We start from the raw sequence: 24,221 nt of genomic DNA, 5'->3' as shown, positions 1-24,221 counted from the left end.
CTCCGGCCTTGCCTTTCTTCTCCGTGCGCCGCTCCAGCCATCCTCGCCTCCTCTGCACACCGCCCGCAGCCACCATCGCGGCTGCAGTGGCCACTGACCTCGCCGCGCCGCCTTGCTCCGGCTACGGTCATGGCCGCCAGCGTCGGCCCGCAGCGCCCGCTCGGGCAGTGCCCGAACCGCACCTGGCGCCCGCCCCTGCGCCCATTAGCCCGCCCGTTAAGGCCCCTGGCCTATGACACATGGGCCTCACCACCTGGAACGTTTTTTAATAAAGAATTCAATAAATAAATAAATAAATAAATAAATAAATAATAAAATTAATTAATTAACTAATTAAAGAATTAATTAACTTAATTAATCCTGATTAGATTAACCTAATCACTAGTTAACTTAACTAAACCCTGATTAGCCTAATCTGTCAATGACAGGGGGGCCCACCCCCTGTTGACCAGTCAAACATTAACTAGTCAACTGGGCCCCCCTGGCCCACATGTTATTGTGTACACAGGGCTGGGTACATTTAGCATTTACTATTTAATTTCAAATTAATAATAATTTAGAAAATGATTTAAAACTTTAAAAATTAATATAAAATAATTCATAACTCGGATGGAAAAACTTTGTACATGAAAGTTGCTCAGAACAACGAGACAAATCCGGATACGCTACCTGTTCGTCGGCCACGCGTCCCTAGCATAGTGAATCTGCAACATTTCACCCCCGGTTCATCTGTCCAAAAACGAAAACACCGGGGATACTTTCCCGGATGTTTTCCCCCTTCGTCGGTACCACCTACTGCCGCGTCAGGGCATGCCTAGCACCACTCATTGTCATGTCATGCATCATCATGCTTGTGTTTGCATTGTATTTATTGTTTCTTCCCCCTCTTCTCTCCGGTAGACTACAAGACCGACGCTGCTGCTGCCCAATTCGACTACGGAGTTGACGACCCCTCCTTCTTGCCAGAGCAACCAGCCAAGACCCCACTTGATCACCAGATATTGCCTATTCTACCCTCTATTGCTTGCATTAGAGTAGTATAGCCTGTTACTGTTTTCGGTTAATCCTATTCTGTTGCATAGCCTGTCATTGTTGCTACAGTTGTTGATACTTTACCTGCAATCCTAAATGCTTAGTACAGGATGCTAGTTTATCATCTATGGCCCTTCATTCTTGTCCGTCTGCCTTGCTATACTATCGGGCCGTGATCACTCGGGAGGTGATCACGAGTATATACTTACATACATACATACTATACAGATGGTGACTATACAGATGGTGACTAAAGTCGGGTCGGCTCGTTGAGTACCCGCGGTTGATTCACGGGGGCTGAAAGGACATACTTTCCCGACGGCCCTCTGAGTGGATCTTTATGGCAGAGCGACAGGGCAGGATGAGACCACCTAGGTGAGAGGTGGGCCTGGCCCTGGTCAGTGTCCGCGGTTACCTTAAAATAACACGCTTAACGAGATCTTGGTATTTGATCTGAGTCTGGCCACTAGCCTATAAGTACTAACCAACTACGCGGGAACAACTATGGGCACTCGACGTTGTGGTACAGCCGAAGCCTTCTTGACGTCAGCGAATGAGCGACGCGCGCCGGGTTGGACTGGAATGCCTGCCCTTGTATAAGGGAGGCTAGGTCTGCTCACTGGCCGCGTACGCAACGGGCAGGTGTGCAATGGGCGATGGGCCCAGACCCCTCCACGCATAGGATTTAGACCGGCATGCTGACCTCTTTGTTGTGCCTAGGTAGGGCGGCGACGTGTTGATCTTCCGAGGCCGGGCATGACCCAGGAAAGTGTGTCCGGCCAGAGGGATCGAGCGTGTTGGGTTATGTGGTGCACCCCTGCAGGGAAGTTTATCTATTCGAATAGTTGTGTCCCTTGGTAAAAGGACGACCGGGAGTTGTACCTTGACCTTATGATAACTAGAACCGAATACTAAATAAAACACACCCAGACAAGTTCCAGAGACAACCCGGTGATCGCTTTCCCACAGGGCGACGAGGGGAGGATCGCCAGGTAGGATTATGCTATGCGATGCTACCTGGAGGACTTCAATCTACTCTCTTCTACATGCTGCAAGATGGAGGCTGCCAGAAGCGTAGTCTTCGATAGGACTAGCTATCCCCCTCTTATTCTGGCATTCTGTAGTTCAGTCCATCGAGATTGCCTCTTTACACATATACCCATGCATATGTAGTGTCGATCCTTGCTTACAAGTAATTTGGATGAGTACCCACGGTTGCTTTGCTCCCTCTTTTCCCCCTTTATCCTCTTCTTCTCGGATGCCGCAACCAGACGTTGGAGCCCAGGAGCCAGACGACACCGTCGACGATGACTCCTACTACACTGGAGGTGCCTACTACTACGTGCAGGCCGCTGACGACGACCAGGAGTAGTTTAGGAGGATCCCAGGCAGGAGGCCTGCGCCTCTTTCGATCTGTATCCCAGTTTGTGCTAGCCATCTTATGGCAACTTGTTTAACTTATGTCTGTACTCAGATATTGTTGTTTCCGCTAACTCGTTTATGTTCGACCACTTATATTCGAGCCCTCGAGCCCCCTGGCTTGTAATATGATGCTTGTATGACTTATTTTACTTTTAAAGTTGTGTTGTGATATCTTCCCGTGAGTCCCTGATCTTGATCGTACACATTTGCGTGCATGATTAGTGTAGATTGAATCGGGGCGTCACAGGAGGCGACCAAGAAGGGGAAACCCTCCCTTTCGGATGATTTTGAAGAGGATGCCGATGCCATCCCCGAGTGGCATCCCAGGCCGAAGCCCTTGGCCGGATCGTAAGTATCCGAAGACACTGTACATATATCCAAATTTATGCCTTGTTATTTTAACATACTGAATTGTGTATTGCAGTCTGGCTCGTGATCTTCCTCTGTGTTCGTCGTCATCTGGGAACTCGCTAGGGCCAAACGCAATGGAGAGCAATTCGCCTCCGCAGGTATCCCCACCCACCGCTATAGACAACACCGAAGTGTTGTCCCGAAGAACCTCTCCAAGTCACAGGGAGGTGCGGGAGGCCGTGAAGGTGGCGACGGAGGGTAATACCTCTGTCGCTGAAGAGAGGGGGAAATTGACCCCCACAGAGACCGGCGATGGGTGCCATTGTCGGTGTCAAAACCGGCGGATCTCGGGTAGGGGGTCCCGAACTGTGCGTCTAGGCGGATGGTAACAGGAGACAAGGGACACGATGTTTTTACCCAGGTTCGGGCCCTCTCGATGGAGGTAAAACCCTACTCCTGCTTGATTGATATTGATGATATGGGTAGTACAAGAGTGGATCTACCACGAGATCAAGGAGGCTAAACCCTAGAAGCTAGCCTATGGTATGATTGTTGTAATGGTTGTGTTGTCCTACGGACTAAAACCCTCCAGTTTATATAGACACCGGAGAGGGCTAGGGTTACACAGAGTCAGCTACAATGGTAGGAGATCTACATATCCGTATCGCCAAGCTTGTCTTTCACACCAAGGAAAGTCCCATCCGGACACGGGACGAAGTCTTCAATCTTGTATCTTCATAGTCTTGGAGTCCGGCTGACGATGATAGTCCGGCTGTCCGGACACCCCCTAGTCCAGGACTCCCTCAGTAGCCCCTGAACCAGGCTTCAATGACGATGAGTCCGGCGCGCATATTGTTCGGCATTGCAAGGCGGGTTCCACCTTCGAATAATTCATAGAAGATTGTGGACACCAGGATAGTGTCCGACTCTGCAAAATAATTTCCACATTCCACCATAGAGAGTATAATATGTACACAAGTTCAATCTGCTGACGTTTTTCATGGCATGACGCCATACCACCACCAAGCCTTTACTTGAATCATTTTTTATTATACCACCTCAGCGCGTTTAGCGAAGCGGTTTCCTTGGCACGTCTTGTCGAAGCAGAGATCGTGTTCCCCTTATTCCGGGATTCCCATCAATACGGACGTGGGTAACCCAACCGCGCCATTGATGGTGGTGCTTGGGAGATAAGCGAGTTTTACCAGGCCGGTGGGGACGCATAGTCTTCGTCCGCCTATATATAAGGGGATAAGGATCCACCCTTTCACCTACACCTTCTTCCTCCTTTGCTTATCCATCTCTGCGCACTCGAGCTCCAGCGCCCAAGTCCGCACATCTCGTCTCAACCTCCTCCAGTCATGTCCAGAGCGGGAGGAAAGTGGTTGGCCTCTTCTGTTACGGAGGAGCACATCGCAAAGCTGCGCGGCGCCGGATATCTTTCCAGCGACATCGCGCACCGGTTGCCCGACGAGGGGCAGCTCATCCCCACCCCCAGGCCCCATGAGAGGGTTGTATTCCTTCCCCACTTCCTCCGCGGACTGGGCTTCCCACTTCATCCCTTCGTACGGGGGCTCATGTTCTACTACGGCCTGGACTTCCACGATCTGGCGCCAAACTTCATCCTCAACATCTCGGCATTTATCGTCGTGTGCGAGGCCTTTCTCTGCATCCGGCCCCACTTTGGCTTGTGGCTCAAGACCTTGAACGTCAAGCCAAAGGTAGTGAAGGGCGTCCAAGCGGAGTGAGGAGGCGCCATGGTGGGCAAGATTCCCAACGTCCTCTGGCTCGAGGGCGCCTTTGTGGAAACCATCAAAAGGTGGCAATCGGGGTGGTTCTATATCACCGAACCGCGGGACCCTAAATGGGCAGCGGCCCCCGAGTTCAGATCTGGTGCCCCTATGCAGCTCACCTCCTGGAAAAATAAGGGCTTGCTATGGGGCAGTTCGGAGGAGCTGACCGGACTCCAGTCCTGTCTCCAGACCTTGGTGAACAAGAAGCTCAAGCTTGTCAACGTGATCCAGGTCATGCTCATCCGCCAGATTCTCCCCTGCCAACAACGGGCCTTCAATTTATGGGAGTTCGATCCGGCACAGCACCAGGCCTTGAGTGGGCTCTTCGACACGACGTACGAAGCTGCCTGGAGGGTGCTGTTCAAGGGCGGAGAAGCCCCCGCATCCGCGACGGAAGACCGCGGATTCAGCACCAAGCGCCCGGCCGGCGAGGTAAGCTTTGTTATCCTCTATGGGACATTTATTTTCTATCAGAGTTTGACTCTATGTGGGATCTAAAACTCCCAATGCCTTTGACAGGACTGGCAGAGGACGTCCGGACAGGTAGACTGTCCGGCTCCCCTACCCGAAGAACCAGCGGACGCCCGTTTAACGGGGCTGCTAGTCCCGGCACTTTATGTGGTGCCGGAGAAGAAGGCCAAGAAGAAGGCCACGGGAACTCGAAGAAGTTCCCGGCGCCAGGTGATATCGGACTCATCGTCCGATGGCTCCGAGGCGGACTCCTCCCCCGAAGACGAGGAGGAGAAAGAGGACTCTCTCCCCGAGGAGGGAGAGACGAAGAGGAAGGCCTCCCCAACGGGGGAAGCCGAAGGGTCCAAGAGGGGACGGACTATTCCCCCGGACAGCTCCACCAACGCCAACGTTGGCGACGAAGAGTGGCCCTCAAGGGCCAGGCCTCCGGCAAGATCGTAAGTATCCGGATTCCTGAATGATTTATAATTTCTCCTTTGTGTCACATAGTGTCCTTCTAATGCCGCACACTACCTGTAGTTCGGCCGATGATGATCTCCCCGCTTCATCGAGCGGGTCGCTGGCTCCGTCGGATGTAGATTCCATCCCGACTGCCTCCACCCCTCGCGACGCTGAAGACGCCGAGGTGGGATCCCAGGAGGGGATCCATCAGGAGGAGGCTCTGGAGGTGCCACAAGGCAGCCTCCCGGACTTTGCACCGGACTCCATGTCGGAACCCGAAGTGGTTCCGGAGCCCGGCAGGCGGCCCCTTCGTAAGAAGGGCAAGACCGTGACACCGGCAGCCTCCGTCGAACCGGAGGCGCCGGACAACTTGTTGGAGGCGCTCAATGGCGCTTCCATCGAGGAAGAACACCTCACTATCATGAGTGCGGTGATTCAGAAGGTTCGGTGTTCCAAGAGCGGGCTGACCGAAGCCTGCAGTAGCCTTCTAACAGGCTTTGAGGTAAGAAGTTTAAAATATGTAATGTAATACCGCATAGACAGTAGCCCCTGATGCTTGGTTCGATGTTCGGAAAGAAAAACCGGATTGAGGATCTAAAAAAGACAAACGCAGGAGTGCTAAAAAATCATGTCAATATGGGTTTGCAGGCTGCGCTGCTGACCTCTGCCGCACTGACTGCGGAGGTCGGTGCTTTGAAGCAGGACCTCGAGCGGTCCGAGCAAGAGCTCGGCCTTGCCAAGAAGCAGCTCGAGGATAAAGAAGGTGAGTAACACCACTTTTAAATTTGTACCTTACAGAAAAGGATTTTGGTTGCAATGGAAATAACAAGGATAACGTGGGTACAGCAGGGGGCACGAACGAGGTGGCAACCCTGAAGGAGGCCGTGTCCGCGGCCGAACGCAATGCGGCCGCGGAACGAGCAGAGCGAGAGAAGCAGGAGGGGCGGGTGGCGGAGGTGCGGCAAGAGCTCCAGGCTCTCATGGAAAAGCATGAGAGTTTGGAGCGCGACTCGAAGACTCGAGAGTCCGAGCTTGCCTCGGCTCTTGAAAGTGCCAAAGCCGCTAAGGCCAAGGCCCGTAAGGCTCTCCAGGAGACTGAGGATGTGAAGAAAATAGCGGCGGGTAAGGCATTTTTCATGCAAAGCAAGCATGTTAATGTAAACTACCTGACACTTACCCGAATTCGGAGCTCTCCAGGGGCGTTTGCAGATCTGCCTCGTAGCGTGTCCGATGCCGCCGCATTCTACCGAGCCGAGGAGGGGAGCTCAACGGAGAAGGTCTTCTGGTCTCAGTACGCTGAGGCCGGACATCCGGTGCCCCCTAGCGACCAGCTGAAGCAGCTGGTCGAGCTCCACAAGGTAGCCGAGCAGGCCATGAAGGGCCTCATAGTCCGGCTGTGGCCTGGAGAGGCCATGCCTGGGAGCTACTTCGGCCTCGTGCGGCGGCTGGTGGATGCATGCCCCTGGGTGGAGGTCATCAAGCGCTCCGCCTGTATTGAAGGTGCCCGTCGGGCCCTTGCCCGCGCAAAGGTGCATTGGGGCAGGCTGGATGCGGAGAGGCTTATCACTGACGCGCCGCCAGCGGGCAAGGAGTATCGTACGCCTGAGATGTACTATAAGACTGTCCTGAAGGGTGCCCGCAAGATTGCGGAAGAGTGCCCCAGATATGTAATTATTGATTAAACTCGCGATGTGTTATCCTGTGCGCTGAAAACTTTGTTCATATGCGCTAAGCAACGCTTATTGATTTAAAATATTACCTTCTGTGCGGCCGTTTATAAAATCTGAGAGATGGCAAGTCGTCGGCTTCAGCCCCCATGCCACGAGTGCTGGGGTGTTCGGGATAAACTTGAGCGCTCTTGTTCCCATTTTTGGGTCCATCTAGGGAGGCGCTCAACACAACGAACAAGGCAACCGGACTTATAATGCTTGAACACTCTCACTTAGCCATAGAATTCTATAATTTTAAATTTCGGCGAAGCCCCTAGTATTCGGAAGACCGAGTTCGGGGCGCTATCCACGCCTTGGCCGGACATTATCCGGTTCTTCGCTCGAAGCGGCATAAGTCTTTAGGGACTCGAAAAGACCTCTCGAACAGCGACCAGTCTCTCGCCTTATCATGACAGTCAGTTTTAGCTTTCTCCACTGAGGCGCTCGCCCAGCTCAACTGGGGCGCAATCGCAGTCGTTCTCCCAGTGCTACCTTAGCCGACAGAACGGAACATAAGGTACCAAAATATGGGAGCCGGGCAAACCCAACTATTGACCCAAGACATGATTCGGAGCCGATTCATATAATGCTATAAGTTCGGGGTGCCGCACTTGTGAAAGTGTTCGGACTTATCACACCATAATGCGGGGAACATAAGCCCCTGGTGTATTCGGCCGTACCAAAGTATACGGGTGCGAGATGTCGTTAATGAACATATATGTAAAGTAATGCAATTATAGGTAAAAAGTGCTGCATTGTTTATTCGAGGAATTCTGCCATGAGTGCAGAATGATACAAATAGTGCGGTAAGCAAGGGATTGGACTAATTAAACATGTCCCCCTCCAGGGGTGGGCTGCGGGCTGGTGTATTTAACAAATTTAATGCTCATAATGGAGACCACCTGAGTGCTCGTCGCAGCCTTTGTCCCTCCCTGGCTGTTGCATCGTGAGTTCGGCAGGTTCGCCGCCGGACAGGGCCTCTGGTGAACGGAGTCCTGTGTATAAAAAGAAGGAAAAAAAAGAGCGACACACTTGGGAGCCCCTGGTGTGGTTGAGCCGCACTCTGGGCCTGTTGTGGTCGTGCCCCTCCCCCTATTCCCATGGTATCTCCAGAGCGTAATGATGTACGCGGAGAGCTGGTCTTGCAATCATGCGAGGGCTGGGGTTGGGGCCGCATTGCTAAACGTGCTCGGAACGTGCCAGGTGGTCTTGATTGATGTTGCTCCGGGCGCGTTTGGCCGTGTCCGGTCGTTTAACGGCCGGACTCGAAAATTGCCTTAAAAGGCTGCTCTGTACTTCTGCCGCGCGAGCCGCTATGTGTTCCTCCGTTCGGAGGGAGCATTCCGTATTTCCGTTGACCGTGATGACTCCACGAGGGCCTGGCATCTTGAGCTTGAGGTATGCATAATGCGGCACCGCGTTGAACTTTGTGAACGCGGTTCGTCCGAGCAGAGCATGATAGCCGCTGCGAAACGGGACTATGTCGAAGATTAACTCCTCGCTTCGTAAATTATCCGGGGATCCAAAGACCACTTCCAGTGTGACTGAGCCTGTACAATTGGCCTCAACACCTGGTATGACGCCTTTGAAGGTCGTCTTTGTAGGTTTAATCCTTGAGGGGTCTATGCCCATCTTGCGCACTGTATCCTGATAAAGCAGGTTCAGGCTACTGCCGCCGTCCATCAGGACTCTCGTGAGGTGAAATCCATCGACGATTGGGTCTAAAACCAATGCGGCGAATCCGCCATGGCGGATACTGGTCGGGTGGTCTCTTCGATCGAAAGTGATCGGGCAAGAGGACCATGGATTGAACTTCGGGGCGACTGGCTCCATCGCATATACGTCCCTAAGTGCACGCTTCCGCTCCCTCTTGGGTATATGGGTTGCGTATATCATGTTTACCGTCCGCACTTGTGGGGGGAAGCCCTTCTGTCCTCTACTGTTCGGCGGCCGGGTCTCTTCCTCGTCATCGCTGTGCAGCCCCTTGTCATTGTTTTCGGCAATTAACTTGCCTGCCTGCTTGAATACCCAACAATCTCTGTTGGTGTGATTGGCTGGCTTTTCGGGGGTGCCATGTATCTGGCAAGAGTAGTCGAGTATTCGGTCCAAATTGGACGGACCCGGAGTGGTTCTTTTGAATGGCTTCTTCCGCTGACCGGGTTTAGAGCCTCTGAATCCGGCGTTGACTGCCGTATCTTCGTTGTTATCGCCAGTAACGCGACGTTTGCTTTTGTTTCGACGCGACCTGCCATTGTGGTCCTTAGTATCCGGACTGCCAGCATTTTTGCTGAGGTTGTTGCTGCGAGCTAGCCAGCTGTCCTCTCCCGCACAGAAGCGGGTCATGAGTGATGTGAGGGCTGCCATAGATTTCGGCTTTTCCTGTCCTAGGTGCTGGGCTAGCCACTCATCGCGGATGTTATGTTTGAAGGCTGCGAGGGCCTCTGCATCCGGACTGTCGATGATTTGATTTTTCTTTGTTAAGAACCGTGTCCAGAATTGTCTGGCCGATTCGTCTGGCTGCTGAATTATGTGGCTTAGGTCATCGGCGTCTGGTGGTCGCACATATGTGCCCTGGAAGTTGTCGAGGAATGCGGCTTCCAGGTCCTCCCAACACCCAATTGACTCTGCGGGCAGGCTGTTAAGCCAATGCCGAGCTGGTCCTTTAAGCTTGAGCGGGAGATATTTGATGGCATGGAGATCGTCGCCGCGGGCCATATGGATATGAAGGAGATAATCCTCGATCCAAACCGCGGGGTCTGTTGTGCCATCGTAGGATTCAATGTTGACGGGTTTAAACCCTTCAGGGATTTGGTGATCCATTACTTCGTCTGTGAAGCATAGTGGGTGTGCGGTGCCTCTATATTGAGCAATATCACGACGTAGCTCAAGAGAGCGTTGTCTGCTGTGTTCGGCCCGGCCGGAGTTGCTGTATCCGGCGCGACGGTATTCGTCGTGGGTCCTGGGGCGCCCGCGTGATCCATAGATAGATCTGGATTGTCTTGCCTTGTCCTCCAATATATCCCGCAAGTCCGGCGCGTTCCCCCGTGGATTCGTACTTTTTGAGCGGTGCCGGGGTACGGTCCTGGTGGAGGGCCTAGATGCGTCTCTATCGTGGCCACGAGGTGGTCGGTCTGCCGTATTGTGCGCTGGTGATGAAGGTTTGTATGCTTCCTCCTCTAGTCGGGGGAGCAACTTGCGCTTTGGGTAGCTTTTGGAGGGGCATTCGAGTTCATACTCTTCGGCCGCGAGGACCTCGGTCCATCTGTCGGCTAGCAGGTCTTGATCAGCTTGAAGTTGTTGCTGCTGTTTCTTTAGGCTATTTGCCGTCGCCATTAGCCTGCGTTTGAAACGCTCTTGTTCGACGGGATCCTCAGGCACGACAAATTCGTCGTCGTCGAGGCTTGCCTCGTCTCCGGAGGGAGGTATGTAACTATCATCCTCGACCTCTTCGTCTGCCGCTCTCTCGTGAGGGCTGGCTTCTGCGTCCTCCTGCGCTGAATCTTGCTGGAGGGGGTTGTCTTCGGCACTTTCTAGGGTGTTATTATCTCCTGTACCGGAATCTCCATTCTTGCTGTGGCGGGATTTAGAGCGGCGCCGCTGACGTCGGCGCTTGGGTTGTTTCTTTAAGGAATCAGCCTCCGCTGCTTCTTCGCCGTCCCCATCCTTTGGGGTGTCCACCATGTATATGTCATATGACGAGGTGGTTTTCCAGTGCCCTGTAGGCGCTGGTTCTTGATCGTCTCCGGCATCATCGTCCATACCGTCGATGTCTTCGGAGTCATAGTCTAGCATGTCGGTTAGATCGTCGACAGTGGCTACAAAGTGGGTGGTGGGTGGGTTTTGAATTTCTTCGTCGTCCGCATCCCAACCATCCTGGCCGCAGTCCGGCCAGGGCTCTCCTGATAGCGAGAGATGCTTTAGCGAATTTAGGATGTCGCCAAAGGGTGAGTGTTGAAAGATGTCCGCAGCGGTGAACTCCATGATCGGCGCCCAATCGGATTATATTGGCAGGGGCGCAGGAGGTTCGGAGTCCGGCAGGGAGTCCGGCACCTCGGAGCCACAGGCTTTATAGGGGACAAGGTCGGTATTCGGCTCCATCGCCATAGCGGTTGCAGCTCCCGAGGCGGTGTCCAGCCACCCGTCCTCGATCTGCGTGATCGGCTCCGAACTATGGGTCGGAGCGGATTCGTGTGCGGCCTCCAAGGTACTGTCCGGCGGCAGAGTTGGATCATGCCCATCGTGACAGTGCGGCACGCTCGGCTGCGGCTCGGATCCATCGAAGATCAAGTCTCCGCGGATGTCCGCCGTGAAGTTTAGGCTTCCAAACCTGACCTGATGGCCAGGGGCCTAGCTTTCGATCTGCTCCAGATGGCCAAGCGAATTGGCCTGCAGTGCGAAGCCGCCGAATACGAAGATTTGTCCGGGGAGAAAAGTCTCACCCTGGACGGCGTTGTTGTTGATTGAAGAAACCATCAAGCCTATCGGTGACGACACAGAGGAACTCTCAATGAAAGCACCAATGTCGGTGTCAAAACCGGCGGATCTCGGGTAGGGGGTCCCGAACTGTGCGTCTAGGCGGATGGTAATAGGAGACAAGGGACACGATGTTTTTACCCAGGTTCGGGCCCTCTCGATGGAGGTAAAACCCTACTCCTGCTTGATTGATATTGATGATATGGGTAGTACAAGAGTGGATCTACCACGAGATCAAGGAGGCTAAACCCTAGAAGCTAGCCTATGGTATGATTGTTGTAATGGTTGTGTTGTCCTACGGACTAAAACCCTCAGGTTTATATAGACACCGGAGAGGGCTAGGGTTACACAGAGTCGGCTACAATGGTAGGAGATCTACATATCCGTATCGCCAAGCTTGCCTTCCACGCCAAGGAAAGTCCCATCCGGACACGGGACGAAGTCTTCAATCTTGTATCTTCATAGTCTTGGAGTCCGGCTGACGATGATAGTCCGGCTGTCCGGACACCCCCTAGTCCAGGACTCCCTCAGCCATGCTCAATTCGGCCCCAACCCAATATTATTCCAGAGACCCATGCTCAATTAGGCCAGCAACCTCCTTCGAGAGAAGGGGGCACGTCATCACCACCACGTCCTCTATCAATCCGGAGGCGCCGGACACTCTGGTGGAAGCGCTTCAGAGTGCTTCCATTGTGGAGGAACACCGTTCCCTTATGGGTACGGTGGTTGCAAAGGTTCGATCTGCTAAGAGCGGATTGAACAAAGCTTATACCAGTCTTTTAATAGGCTTTGAGGTATGTGACATAATATAATTTTTGGCTATTTGCAAAAGGAATGCCTGTGTATAGATAGTAGCCCCTGAGACTCTGTTTGGCGTTCGCGAAGAAAGGCCGAACAGAGGATCAAATAATACTTCACAGGAACTTACATATATGTCTCCTTGGATGAACAAGCTGCAAAGCTAGCAACAACCTCGCATGCTGCCGAAGTCTCCAAACTAAAGCGGAAGTTGGAGGCAAAACAAGGTATGCGATACCGAAGCATATCTGAAATGATATGAGTTCCAATTTTTTATCTAAATGAGCTTTATGATTACGCTCATAGGTGACACGTCTGAGGTCGAGGCCCTCAAGAGTGCTCTGGCCGAGGCCAAGAAGGAGGTGGACAAGGAGTGAGCCACCCGCCGGAAACATGAAGCAAGGTTGGATGAAGTCCAACAAGAGCTCACGGATGCTATTAGCAAATGTGAGTCTTTGGAGAGCAAGGTGTTGGATCGAGACTCTGAACTTGCTACGGCGCTCCAAAGTGCGAAGGAGGCCCGGGTTGAGGCCCAAGCCGCCTGTCAGGAGATCCAAGAAGCCAAGAAGATCGTGGCGGGTAAGGCCTTTAATATGCAGAGCAAATTCGTAAGGAGAAAGTACACCTTACTAACACACATTTGGAGTTCTCCAGGAGCCTTCACGGACCTGCCCCGAAGTATTGCAGATGCTGTAGATTTCTCCCGAGCCGAAGAGGGAAGCTCAACAGAGAAGTTGTTCTGGTCGCTGTACCTTGCACCAGAGCATCCTGTGCCCCTCAGTGATCAGCTGAAACAGTTGACTGAGCTACATAGGGTGGCCGAACTGGCCATGAAGGATGTCATAGTCTGTCTTTGGCCAGCCGAACCCATACCTAGTAGCTACTTTGCGCTTGTAAAGCGACTAGTCAATACCTGCCCAGGGCTTGATGCTATAAAGCGGTCAGTCTGCATCGAAGGTGCCTAGATGGCCTTCGCCCGTGTCAAGGTGCAGTGGGCGAAGATGAATGCCACCAGTCTTGCAACCGAGGGACCGCCCGCGGGCAAGGAGCATCGTACACCGGAGAAATATTTCAACGACGCCCTTGAAGCATCCTGCATTATAGAGGTCCTGTGTTCGAAGGACATCATTTTTGAATGAATGTATCTGTGCTGCCCAAACTTTGTATAATGAAAACAAGGTGTTTGTATAATTTTAGTCTTGTTTCATCTGAAATTATTTATCCTCCACTGCGGCCGTTTATTGAATCTGAGAGTGGCCTGTCGTCGGCTTCAGCCCCTCACGTAGATACTACGGGGGTGTTCGAAACAGCACAAAAACACACTTAACCCAATGACTTGGTCCTTAAAGGAGGTGCTAGTGCGTCGAACCAAGCAATCAGACTATGCGGCTTTATCACTCTCACTTATCCATAGGAGTTTGACAATATGATTGTAGGCGCAGCCCCTAGTATTGTTTGCTGATCCGAACTTGGGTGCTGTAGACACCTGACCAGGTAAAAACCAGTCCTTCGTGTGACATAAAAAAATTGCAAGAGATTTATACTGAGTCACCGAATAGATGACCAGCTCTCGCCGCATCATGACAGTCAGTTTTCGGATTTCTCTACTGAGGTGTTTATCCGGCTAACCAGAAACACAATCGTAGTAGTCCTCCCTTTATTTCCTTAGCCAAACAATCGGAACATAAGGTAGTAACCACAGGAGCCGGGCAACCCAACTATTGACCCAAGCATGATTCTGAGCCGATACATATAATGCTAGATTCGGGACGCCAAATTGCACTGTAAAAGTGTTCGGACTTTATGGTATATTTAAGAAATGTACGTGGCTGAATGGAGCCCCTGGTGATTTAGGTCGTGCCAAGGTGTACATGAAAATCAAACGAAAGAGAAGAAGGAATACATATTAGGAAATAAGCCAGTACCGAATAGTTTTGGCGAAAAAACTGTTTCCATTATAGTCTGATTGATACGTCAAAACATATTTGTACAAATAATGCTATAAGCATTAAGGCTATTTTACATGCCGGGCGAAAGAGAAAGCTGCGTACATGTGCTAAAAAGGGGAAGAGGTGATCTTGAAAGATCCTTTAGGTACTCTGCCGTACATCTGCGTTACTTTTCGCCTTGGTGTGTGATCCTTTGAGAGGATTAATGAATAGGTTTTCATAAGGGGCCGGAAAAAGGGCCCTTGGTACCATAAAAAGGTGATGTAGGTTGTAGGGAACCTAAAAAAATGAAGTTAAGAAAAGGGTAGATATGGGGGTCCAGGTATGGTCGAGCCGTATTGTGGACTTTATCCCTGATATGCCTCCATCGTCGCCATGGTATCTTTAGTGTGTAGTTATGTGCACGCGGTACATACGCTGCAGTTCGGTTGGGGCTGAGACAGAGGACGAATTGCTAATCGAGCTCCAGACGAGCTGTACTATCACTCTGTGGGGTAGTCCAGACTCGTTTCACAGGGTCCGGTGGCTTGACTGCCGATGTGGAGTTTGGTTTGGTAAGGCCGACCCGCACTTCCGCTGCGAGGGCCGCGGTGTGTTCCTCAGTACGGAGGGAGTGATCCATGTTTCCATGGACTGTTATGACACCCGTGGTCCTGGCATTTTGAGTTTTAGGTAAGCATAGTGCGGGACCATATTGAAGCGGGCAAACGCAGTTCGTCCGAGCAGTGCATGATAGCCACTGCAGAAAGGGACGATGTCGAAGATCAAGTCTTCACTTCGGAAGTTATCCGGCGAACCAAAGACGACATCCAATGCGATTGAGCCCGTGCAGTGGGCCTCTACATGAGATATTACTCCTTTAAAGGTAGTTTTGGTGGGTTTGATTCTTGACGAGTCAATACCCATTTTTCAGACTGTGTCTTGATAGAGCAGGTTAAGACTGCTGCCGCCATCCATGAGGACTCTTGTGAGGTGGAATCCATCGATAATTGGGTCGAGGACCAATGCGGCTGAGCCTCCATGACTGATACTGGTCGGATGGTCCCTATGATCAAAAGTGATCAGACATGCGGACCATGGGTTGAATTTTGGGGTGACTAGCTCTATCGCATAAACGTCCCTTAACGCGCGCTTGCGCTCCCTCTTGGGGATGTGAGTAACATATATCATGTTCACCGTTTTGACCTCGGGGGGAAATTTCTTCTGTCCCCCTGTGTTCGGTGGGCGAGGCTCATCATCGTCATCCTCGCTGGGTGACCCTTTCCCCGCATGCTCGGTGTTTAACTTACCTATTGTTTAAAGACCCAACAACTTCTGTTGGTATGGTTGGCAGGCTTGTCAGGGGTGCCGTGAATCTGGCAAGGTCGATCGAGTATTCGGTCTAGGCTAGATGAACCGTCTTTGTTTCTTTTGAATGGCCTCTTCCGCTGACCGGGCTTGGAGCCACTAAATCTGACGTTTACCGCCGTGTCTTCGGTAGAGTCAGTGTTGTGCCGACGCTTGTTTTTGTTGCACCGGGGCCTGCCGTTTCTGTTCCTGGCTTCAGAAGTGCCAGGGTCACTAGTACTGTTGCTGCTACGGGCTAGCCAGCTATCCTCGCTCGCGCAAAAGCGGGTCATGAGTGATGTTAGGGCTGCCATGGACTTCTACTTTTCTTGGCCGAGGTATCGGGCGAGCCATTCATCGTGAATGCTGTGTTTAAAGGCTGCTAGAGCCTCGGCGTCCGGACAATCAATAATTTGGTTCTTTTTTATTAGGAAGCGGGTCCAGAATTTTCTGGATGACTCTCCGGGCTGCTGGACTATGTGACTGAGGTCATTGGCGTCCGGAGGCCGGATATAAGTGCCCTGGAAGTTGTCTCTAAAGGCATCCTCCAGGTCTTCCCAGCTTCCAATAGAGTTTTCTGCGAGGCTGTTTAACTAGTGCCGAGCTGGTCCGTTAAGTTTGAGAGGGAGGTATTTGATGGCATGTAGATCGTCACCGCGAGCCATGTGAATGTGGAGAAGAAAAATCTTCAGTCCATACTGCAGGATATGTTGTGCCATTGTATGATTTGATGTTCACGGGTTTAAATCCTTCTGGAACTGGTGCTCCATTACCTCATCAGTGAAGCATAGGGGGTGTGTGACGCCTCTATATCAGGCCACGTCACGACGCAATTCGGATGGAGTCCTATGCGGTTTTCAGCCTGGGTGAAGTTGTGCTTGTCGCGCCAGGCTTGATGGCCGTCTTCTCGTGCTGGGGCACGCCCCCTTGATCCATATATTTTGATCTGGTCTGACCGGCTCTATTGGCCAGGTCCTGTCGTAGGTTGTAAGTATATCCTGCAGCTGTTGTCTCTCTGCCTTTATGGCGGGGTGGTGCAGGCCGGTGTTCGGCTTGAGATACCGCTCTGTCCCGGCCATGTGGTGGTCGGCCAGGTTCGTCGACAGCGTTACGCGTGGGCGGTATAGGCTCTAGAGCCTCGTCATCGAATTGGGGTAGCAGCTTGCGTTCGAGGCCGTATTCCTCAGCTGCCAGGACATCAGTCCATCTGTCATTGAGCAGATCCTGATCAGCTTGAAGCTGCTGCGCTTCTTTTTTAGGCTTCTTGAAGTGGCTATTAGCCGGCGCTTAAAGCGTTCTTGTTCGAGGGGTTCCTCTGGCATGATGAATTCTTTGTCGCCGAGGCTCTCGTCCTCTTCGGAGGTCGGTAAGTAGTTACTATCCTTCGAGCCCTCGTTCCCGATGGGATCGCCGGGGTTGACTTGCCCATCCTTCCAATCATCATGCTCAGATGTTGGTTCGATAGGGGCTTCTTGGTCTTCAGCGTTATCCAGAGTATTGTTGTCTCCGGTGCTGGTATTGCTATCTTTTTCGCGACGTGATTTAGAGCGGCGCCGCTGACGTCGATGCTTTGGTGGTGCCATGGGAGGCTTGTCCTCGACTGGATCCTTCCCACCTTCGCCGTCATCCTCTTTGGTGTGTCCACCATATACACGTCATATGTGGAAGTAGTCGTCCAGCGTCTGGTAAACGGCGGGTTCTGGCTTTGTTCTTCTCCGGCATCGTCGTCCATGCCATCGATGTCTTGAGAAGCATAATCAAGCATGTCGGTTAGGTCCTCGACAGTGGCTATGAAGTGGGTGGTGGGTGGGACATAAAATTCCCCACTCTTAGCCCCTGGTGTGGGCAGGGCGTAATTTGGCAGCGATCCTTCTGTAATGGCGAGATATCGCATTAAGTCCAGGTCCTCGTTTAAGAGTGAGGCTTGGACAGGGCACCGAGAGTCCGTGGAGCAGAGGGACAGGAGTTCCCTGGCCGAGCTCGTATAACACGGACCTCAAGAGTTTGGATCGGGTGTTTAGGGGTGAATCCGGCCTCATGTTGATGAAGGGAGCCCAGTATGACCCCGCGCCCGCCGGTGAAACGATCCCCTCCGTATGTTCGGTATTGAGCTCTATGGCTGCGGAGAGTCCAGTGGGCTCTAAATTCCCGTCTTCGGACTTGGTGAGGTGTTCCGGATCTAAGGCCGGAGCTGCGGTTGAGGCCGCAAACCCTTGGAAGATCAAGTCTCCTCGAATATCGGCGACATAGTTTAAGTTTCCAAAACTGATATGATGACCAGGGGCGTAGCTGTCGATCTGCTCCAGATGGCCAATCGAATTGGCACGCAGTGCGAAGCCACCGAATACAAAGATTTGATCGGGGAGAAAAGTCTCCCTCAAGGCGGTATTGTCGTGGATGATCGATGGAGCCATCGAGCGTTCTGGTGACGACAGTGGAACTCTCAATGAAAGCACCAATGTTGGTGTCAAAACCGGCAGATCTCGGGTAGGGGGTCCCGAACTGTGTGTCTAAGGATCGAAGGTAACAGGAGGCAGGGGACACGATATTTACCCAGGTTCGGGCCCTCTTAATAGAGGTAATACCCTACTTCTTGCTTGATTGACTTTGATGAATATAGGGGTTACAAGAGTTGATCTACCTCGAGATTGTAATGGCTAAACCCTAGATGCCTAGCCTGTATGATTGTGATTGCCTCTAAGGACCAACCCCTCTGGTTTATATAGGCACCGGAGGGGACTAAGGTTGTACAGAGTCGGTTTAGAGAGGAAGGAAACTATACATCCGGACGCCAAGCTTGCCATCCACGCCAAGGAGAGTCCCGTTCGGACACAGGAGAAGACCTTCTATCTTGTATCTTCACGGACCATCAGTCTGGCCCATGTCACATAGGCCGGCTCCCCGAGGACCCCATAGTCCAGGACTCCCTCAGATATCGGATCCGAACTCGCACCCGATAGTTTAACGGCGATCCGTTACGAAGCTGCCACGAGCCGATTACCCTTGACGAAACACTTCCCATGACGCCATGACACACCATTTTCTGTCATGAAAGTGCACACTTCCATGATGGAAAAGTGATTATTATCATGGAACACATCTCCGACAACACATATATTACTATCTTGATTCTGTCATAAAACCGTCACAGATGTACATCCTACTATGACAACCATGTATCAATACAGATGTGTCCTTTTTTTATAGTGTTGTATGCCACGCGCTCACCGAGGCTGCCATGCCTTGCCAATGTGTGGGGCCATCATGGTGATGCCTAACATCCGGGGCTTCATGATGGAGCTAAGGCTGCTTCTTGGCAGGATCTTAAACAATGATGCATGCAGGACAAGTGTGGAGCTAAGAACACACACAATCCTTTCATATTTTCTTAGTGTTTTAACCCTGCATCTCCCGTTAGGGCAATTTCCCTAGCCATTTCAGTAGAACAGAGGAATTCCATTAGCCTGCCACAAAAACACTTGCTACACAGTCACACACGGCCGATGGCTTTTCGGTCCTTCGTAGAGAGAACGATATTAGGCTTTTGTTATAAAGAATCAACATTGTCTAGCATAATTTTTTCTGGCATACCAGGACACCAGGGTACATCTGTGAGTTTATAATTTACATTGGCACATGAACAAAATAATTCTTGTAAAAGGTCGTGGTACTTTGCAGTTGGGCGCATGATGCTCTCGGCTTGCCGTGTGGCGGCTTGGTGAGGCCACCGGATTAGATGGTGTGCATTGGTGTGAGGTCAAGACACATTATCAAACTAGTAGGTGTAGTAATATAGATCGCTACAAAGATGACTTTGAATTGATTCATGTATTTATTTTGTCAGACTCTATTGAATAATATAATAAAAATGGTTTTGTGCATCGCTCGATGCAGAGGCTAGGAATTATCCTCCTTTCTGGAAAAATAGTGTTGCAGTAGAGCAACCTTGCCTTGAACGACATCTCTCCATCTTGCAGTGAAACCATCTTACAGAATGTGTATCACTTATGCAGAGTGACCTCTCTTAAAAAATAGATCCCTTTATATATGCCTTTAGGCGTGAGGCATGAATCAATCTGCAACTGAACTTGTTAAATAGACACTCCAGGACCATCCTGCACGGAGACAGTGGACGAGATGACCGGGTGATCGGCATCGGCGTTCCTCGCATAGAACGCCGGCTTGGACGGGGCACTGAGAGAGACGGTTTCGCCTCCGAGCATCATGACCACCGACGACATCACCGGCCGATCCGCCGGGTTCCCCTGAACGCACAGAAGCCCTACGTGGACGCACCTCCGGACGTCGCTCTCCGAGAAGCTGCTGCTGATGCTCGGGTCCACCGTAGTCAACACTGTTCCGGCCGTCCAGTGCTCCCATATCTGCGCCATTCGCAGCAGTCATGAGCCAAACATTCTTTCTGATGCATACATATATATTCAGAGGTAACCAAGCAACAGCACGTACCGTAGTCAAGAGATCTTCAGACTGCTGGGACTTGTAGCAGTCGTTGTTCTTCCTCCCCGTCACGATCTCCAGCACCATGACCCCGAAGCTGAACGCGTCCGACTTCACGGAGTAGTTCCCGCGCATCACGTACTCCGGCGCCATGTACCCGCTGGAACAACAGGGTGGTAATCCAGTCAGTTTCTCTGCACGGTGGGACGACTACTGCTGCCTGAACTCGAAGAATATGTATGATATGGTACTGACTATGTTCCGATGACACGGCTGGTGACGGCCTGCGTCTGGTCTCGCCCGAAGAGCCTGGCGAGGCCGAAGTCCGAGATCTTGGGGTTCATGTTGGTGTCAAGCAAGATGTTGCTGGCTTTGAGGTCACGGTGGACGACTTTGAGCTGGGAGTCTTCGTGGAGGTACTGCAGGCCTCGAGCAATCCCGTTTATGATCTTGTACCTCTTTCCCCAGTCGAGCTGCTCGCGCTTCTCCGTGTCTACGACATGTTCAGCAACTAGGAGTGGTCAGTGTATGCAAATACGTAATGGTACCACGAGTTGCAGAGAACATGGAGATAGGAACTGAAACAAATGACACAATGAAATTCTGTCAGTACCGAATAGAATCTTATCGAGGCTCCGGTTCGGGACGAACTCATAGACGAGCAGCCTCTCCTGCTGCTCCAGGCAGACGCCGACAAGCCTGACCAGGTTCTTGTGCTTAAGCTTGGCAACCAAGGCGAGCTCATTCTTCAGCTCCTCCACTCCTTGTGTTGAGCTCTTGGACAGCCTCTTCACTGCTATTTCTTCGCCGTCCGGGAGAGTACCCTGCGCAGATCGTATCGAACCAAGACGAGCTCACTTACCAAATTTTTTGATGTATTTTACTACAATTTTTCTTCAAGATATGTCTGCTTGGTACCTTGTACACCGCACCGAATCCGCCTTCGCCAAGCTTGTTGGCTTCCGCAAAATCCCCGGTTGCAGCTCGTAAAGTTGAGATGTCGATCAACATCGAGTCCACACTTTCAATGTCCTTGGCTTCGGCAGAATAACGTCCATCTGTTTAGACATCAATGTCATTTGTCAGCGCCAGGGACTCCTTGTGTCATTCTAGGCCCCACCAATTCAACAATTTGGGAAAGAAATTTGCAGGGCATACATGACTGGTTTGCTTCTGCCAGTGGGCGCCGCCTCCTCCAGAGAAGGAAGCAGAGGACAAGGTTTATGGCTGCTGCGCTAGGAAGAAGAACTATGAGAACCATGCCAGGAACACTGTACTTTCTCCCTGTGAATTAACCAATTCAAGAGGACAAATATCCGGTCAGATGAGATCTTTGCAAATTTGAACTGAAAAAACATAGCTGGACTTTCACGAGGACAAGTATCAGGTCAGATGAGATTTGCACGTAATTAATACTGTGGAAACACACACACACACACACACACACACACACACACACACACACACACACGAAATGAGCTATCCATAAATTTTATTTCAAATACGAAAGTAGTCATTTTTATTTCATTGTGGCCTATCACACTTGTGATCTGGATTGCGTTTGTGATTGCAATAAATGAGTTATACATAATATTTTTAGTTGAAGATATCCATATTGAATTTTTTTTGAGGTCGATCAACAAAAGGGGAAGCCTTGCCCCGACCCTCGCGTCGCCCGAGCCGGGCAACTCCGGGGGAACCTTGCTCGCCGGCGGCCCGCCCCATCCCCCCCTCCCCCTCCCCCCGCATCGCCCTCGCCGGAGGATGATGATGACAAATAAATATGCATGGCAATAAATAATACTACCTATAATATTAAACTATAATACTATGCACTACGGATGCAGTATTATACACAAATATCATAAACTCTTCATTACGACCAGCCTATTCTCCATTAAGACCAGTATGAACAGTGTATCCAAACAACGTGCGACTCGGGTATTTTGATTTCAATGTGGAAGTGGTGTACAGCTATGCTGGCTTTTCGCAACAAACGCAAGTTGTGATGGATCGGTGATGTGTTGTCACTGTCAATTCCCACAGTGGCCCAAAAACTTTGACTCACCTTCTCCGGCCGCCGCCGCTTGTGGCGTCAAAACGTTGGGCACCACAGCCGGCGCCGACGCCGGTGCGCCCGAGCTGGCCGACGTTCCTGCCAGCCGCACCATCACCGGGCCATTAAAGAAGGGCGTTGTTTCGTAGCGGTAGCTGCACCTCATCCCAAGAATCCTGGCTCCAATAGCGTCCGTGAACACAGGCTCCCATGTCTTGATGTTCACGGTGAGGCAGTCCCGGCACCGCGCCGGCGTCAGGTCAGGCGTGCACTGCGCCCAGGCGTACACCTTGGGGAGCTCCTGGTCGAAGTCGGCCTCCCCGGACGCATACAGCCGCGTGGAGTTGGTGACGGCGTAGCTCACGGTGGCGTTCAAGAGCGCGGCCACGACGCGCTGGAACCGGGCCGGCTCCGCCGTGGCGTTGACGTTGTTGCGGAGCGGGATCGTCGGGTTGTAGGTGGTGTCGTCGTCGGGGCGGGACCGGATGTTGGAGTAGTGGAGCACGCAGGAGTCGTAGTAGATGGTGCTGTCCCTGCTGTAGGGGCACGCGTTGGGCAGGTCCTGGAAGGCCTGGTCGAGGCAGGTGAGGCAGTAGGAGGCGTTGGCGTCGCCGCGGCAGAGTGCCAGGGCCCAGACTTGCTGCGGAACGGCGCCGACCAGGGCGGTGGCGAACAGGTCCGGCGACCGGGAGGCGTTCCTCGGAAGCGTGGCTCCGATGCGGTTGATGTTGGCCAGGTACTGGCTCTTGGCCGTGTAGGTGCTGCGGCCGCAAATTGTCCATGGGTATACTGCCGCGGCGGGGGAAGCCAGCAGTGCGACGGCGACGATGGCCACGGACAGGACACGGTGGTGAGCCATGCTACCACAGATGGTGGAACGGGGAAGTTGGTGCTAGCTTTTGTAGGCCGAATTAAATTTGACCGTCGTACACGGCAATGACTTAGCAATTGGAAAAGCACGTACTTGTCCGTGCTCACCATTTGTTTTGTGTATGGATGCCATGTTGATATAACGGTCTTTGAGCTCGCGACTGATCAATGCTCATTCGGTTTAACTTCTTTTGAAAATAAAATAATCCGGATTCTGCATTAACCATCTGTATTAAAAGTGCGACATGTTCAAAAGATCATTCACAAGTCCAAAAAAACAAAGAGAAAAATACCACAACTGATAAAAAAATATTGCATGGCTGCTCCCTCCCTCCACGTGCTCTGCACACGCGTCACGGGAGCCCTAGCTCCGCCCCGACGTCCTTCCTCCCCCTTTCCCTCATCCTTGCAACCGCCGGAAGGCGTCAGTCGGGCGAAGTCCGTGAGATGCGGGCGCCAATGGGGCATCCATCCTCCCTCCCCTGGTCGAGAGCCTGGCGGCGCAGGCCAGCCACTCGTGGGGCGCGCGGGGTTCGGCGGGGTCTCCTAACACGGAGGCGTGCGGATCCGACGACTGTTGGGTCAAGAGGCGGCGGTGCAGCCCCACGGCGACGGTGTAGAGGGATCGGTCGTGTTCTCCTCGATTGGGATCCCACCGTGCTGCGGGCAGTGTTGTCAGGTGGTGTGGAGCGCGTCGAGCGATTGGTCTTGTGGCGGTGACCACTGCCACTGAGGGTGTCTCCTTCCTAGCGGATGGAGTGGCGCCTGACGATGCAGGGCGTTGTTCTTGGCTGCTTGTGCAACGAGACGACGACAGACGTGGTTCTCAAAAGATGGTGGCCATGTCCTCGCTCCTCTCCCTGCCCCGTCGGGCAGGGATGTCGGTGAACTCCAATCGCCGGAATTGGTGGCTAGTTGGGGCGGTTGGGAGGCATGGGGCTCTGGACCGGGCAAATCCCTTGACCAATGTGACAGCCATGATGCCGACGATGCTCCGAGCCTCTCCCCTTCTTGAAGGGTGTATCGATATCCTGATGGAGAATGAAGCATGAAAATCAAAAAAATTCCTACA

At 52.2% G+C, this 24,221-nt stretch overlaps 1 protein-coding gene across 2 annotated transcripts; it reads right to left on the bottom strand.

Moving 5' to 3' along the window:
- Nucleotides 1-19,603: 19,603 nt before the first annotated feature.
- On the bottom strand, nt 19,604-23,306 carry LOC119363422 (cysteine-rich receptor-like protein kinase 6). 2 transcript variants are annotated; one of them, XM_037628773.1, is made up of 7 exons: nt 22,292-23,306; nt 21,382-21,507; nt 21,142-21,281; nt 20,837-21,047; nt 20,479-20,734; nt 20,233-20,383; nt 19,604-20,147 (listed from the first exon to the last, which is right to left on the bottom strand). In XM_037628773.1, the coding sequence occupies exons 1-7, from the start codon at nt 23,136-23,138 to the stop codon at nt 19,857-19,859; spliced, it is 2,022 nt and encodes a 673-aa protein (XP_037484670.1). In that variant the 5' UTR covers nt 23,139-23,306; the 3' UTR covers nt 19,604-19,856. The 2 variants fall into 2 exon arrangements, with proteins under 2 accessions (XP_037484670.1, XP_037484671.1); XM_037628774.1 differs by having other exon boundaries at nt 20,479-20,716.
- Nucleotides 23,307-24,221: the final 915 nt, after the last annotated feature.

This window comes from Triticum dicoccoides, chromosome 2B, assembly GCF_002162155.2.
Source record: "Triticum dicoccoides isolate Atlit2015 ecotype Zavitan chromosome 2B, WEW_v2.0, whole genome shotgun sequence".
NCBI lineage: Eukaryota > Viridiplantae > Streptophyta > Magnoliopsida > Poales > Poaceae > Triticum > Triticum dicoccoides.
The sequence above is the reverse complement of the archived record's forward strand: the minus strand, read 5'-3'. Positions and strand labels throughout refer to the sequence as shown.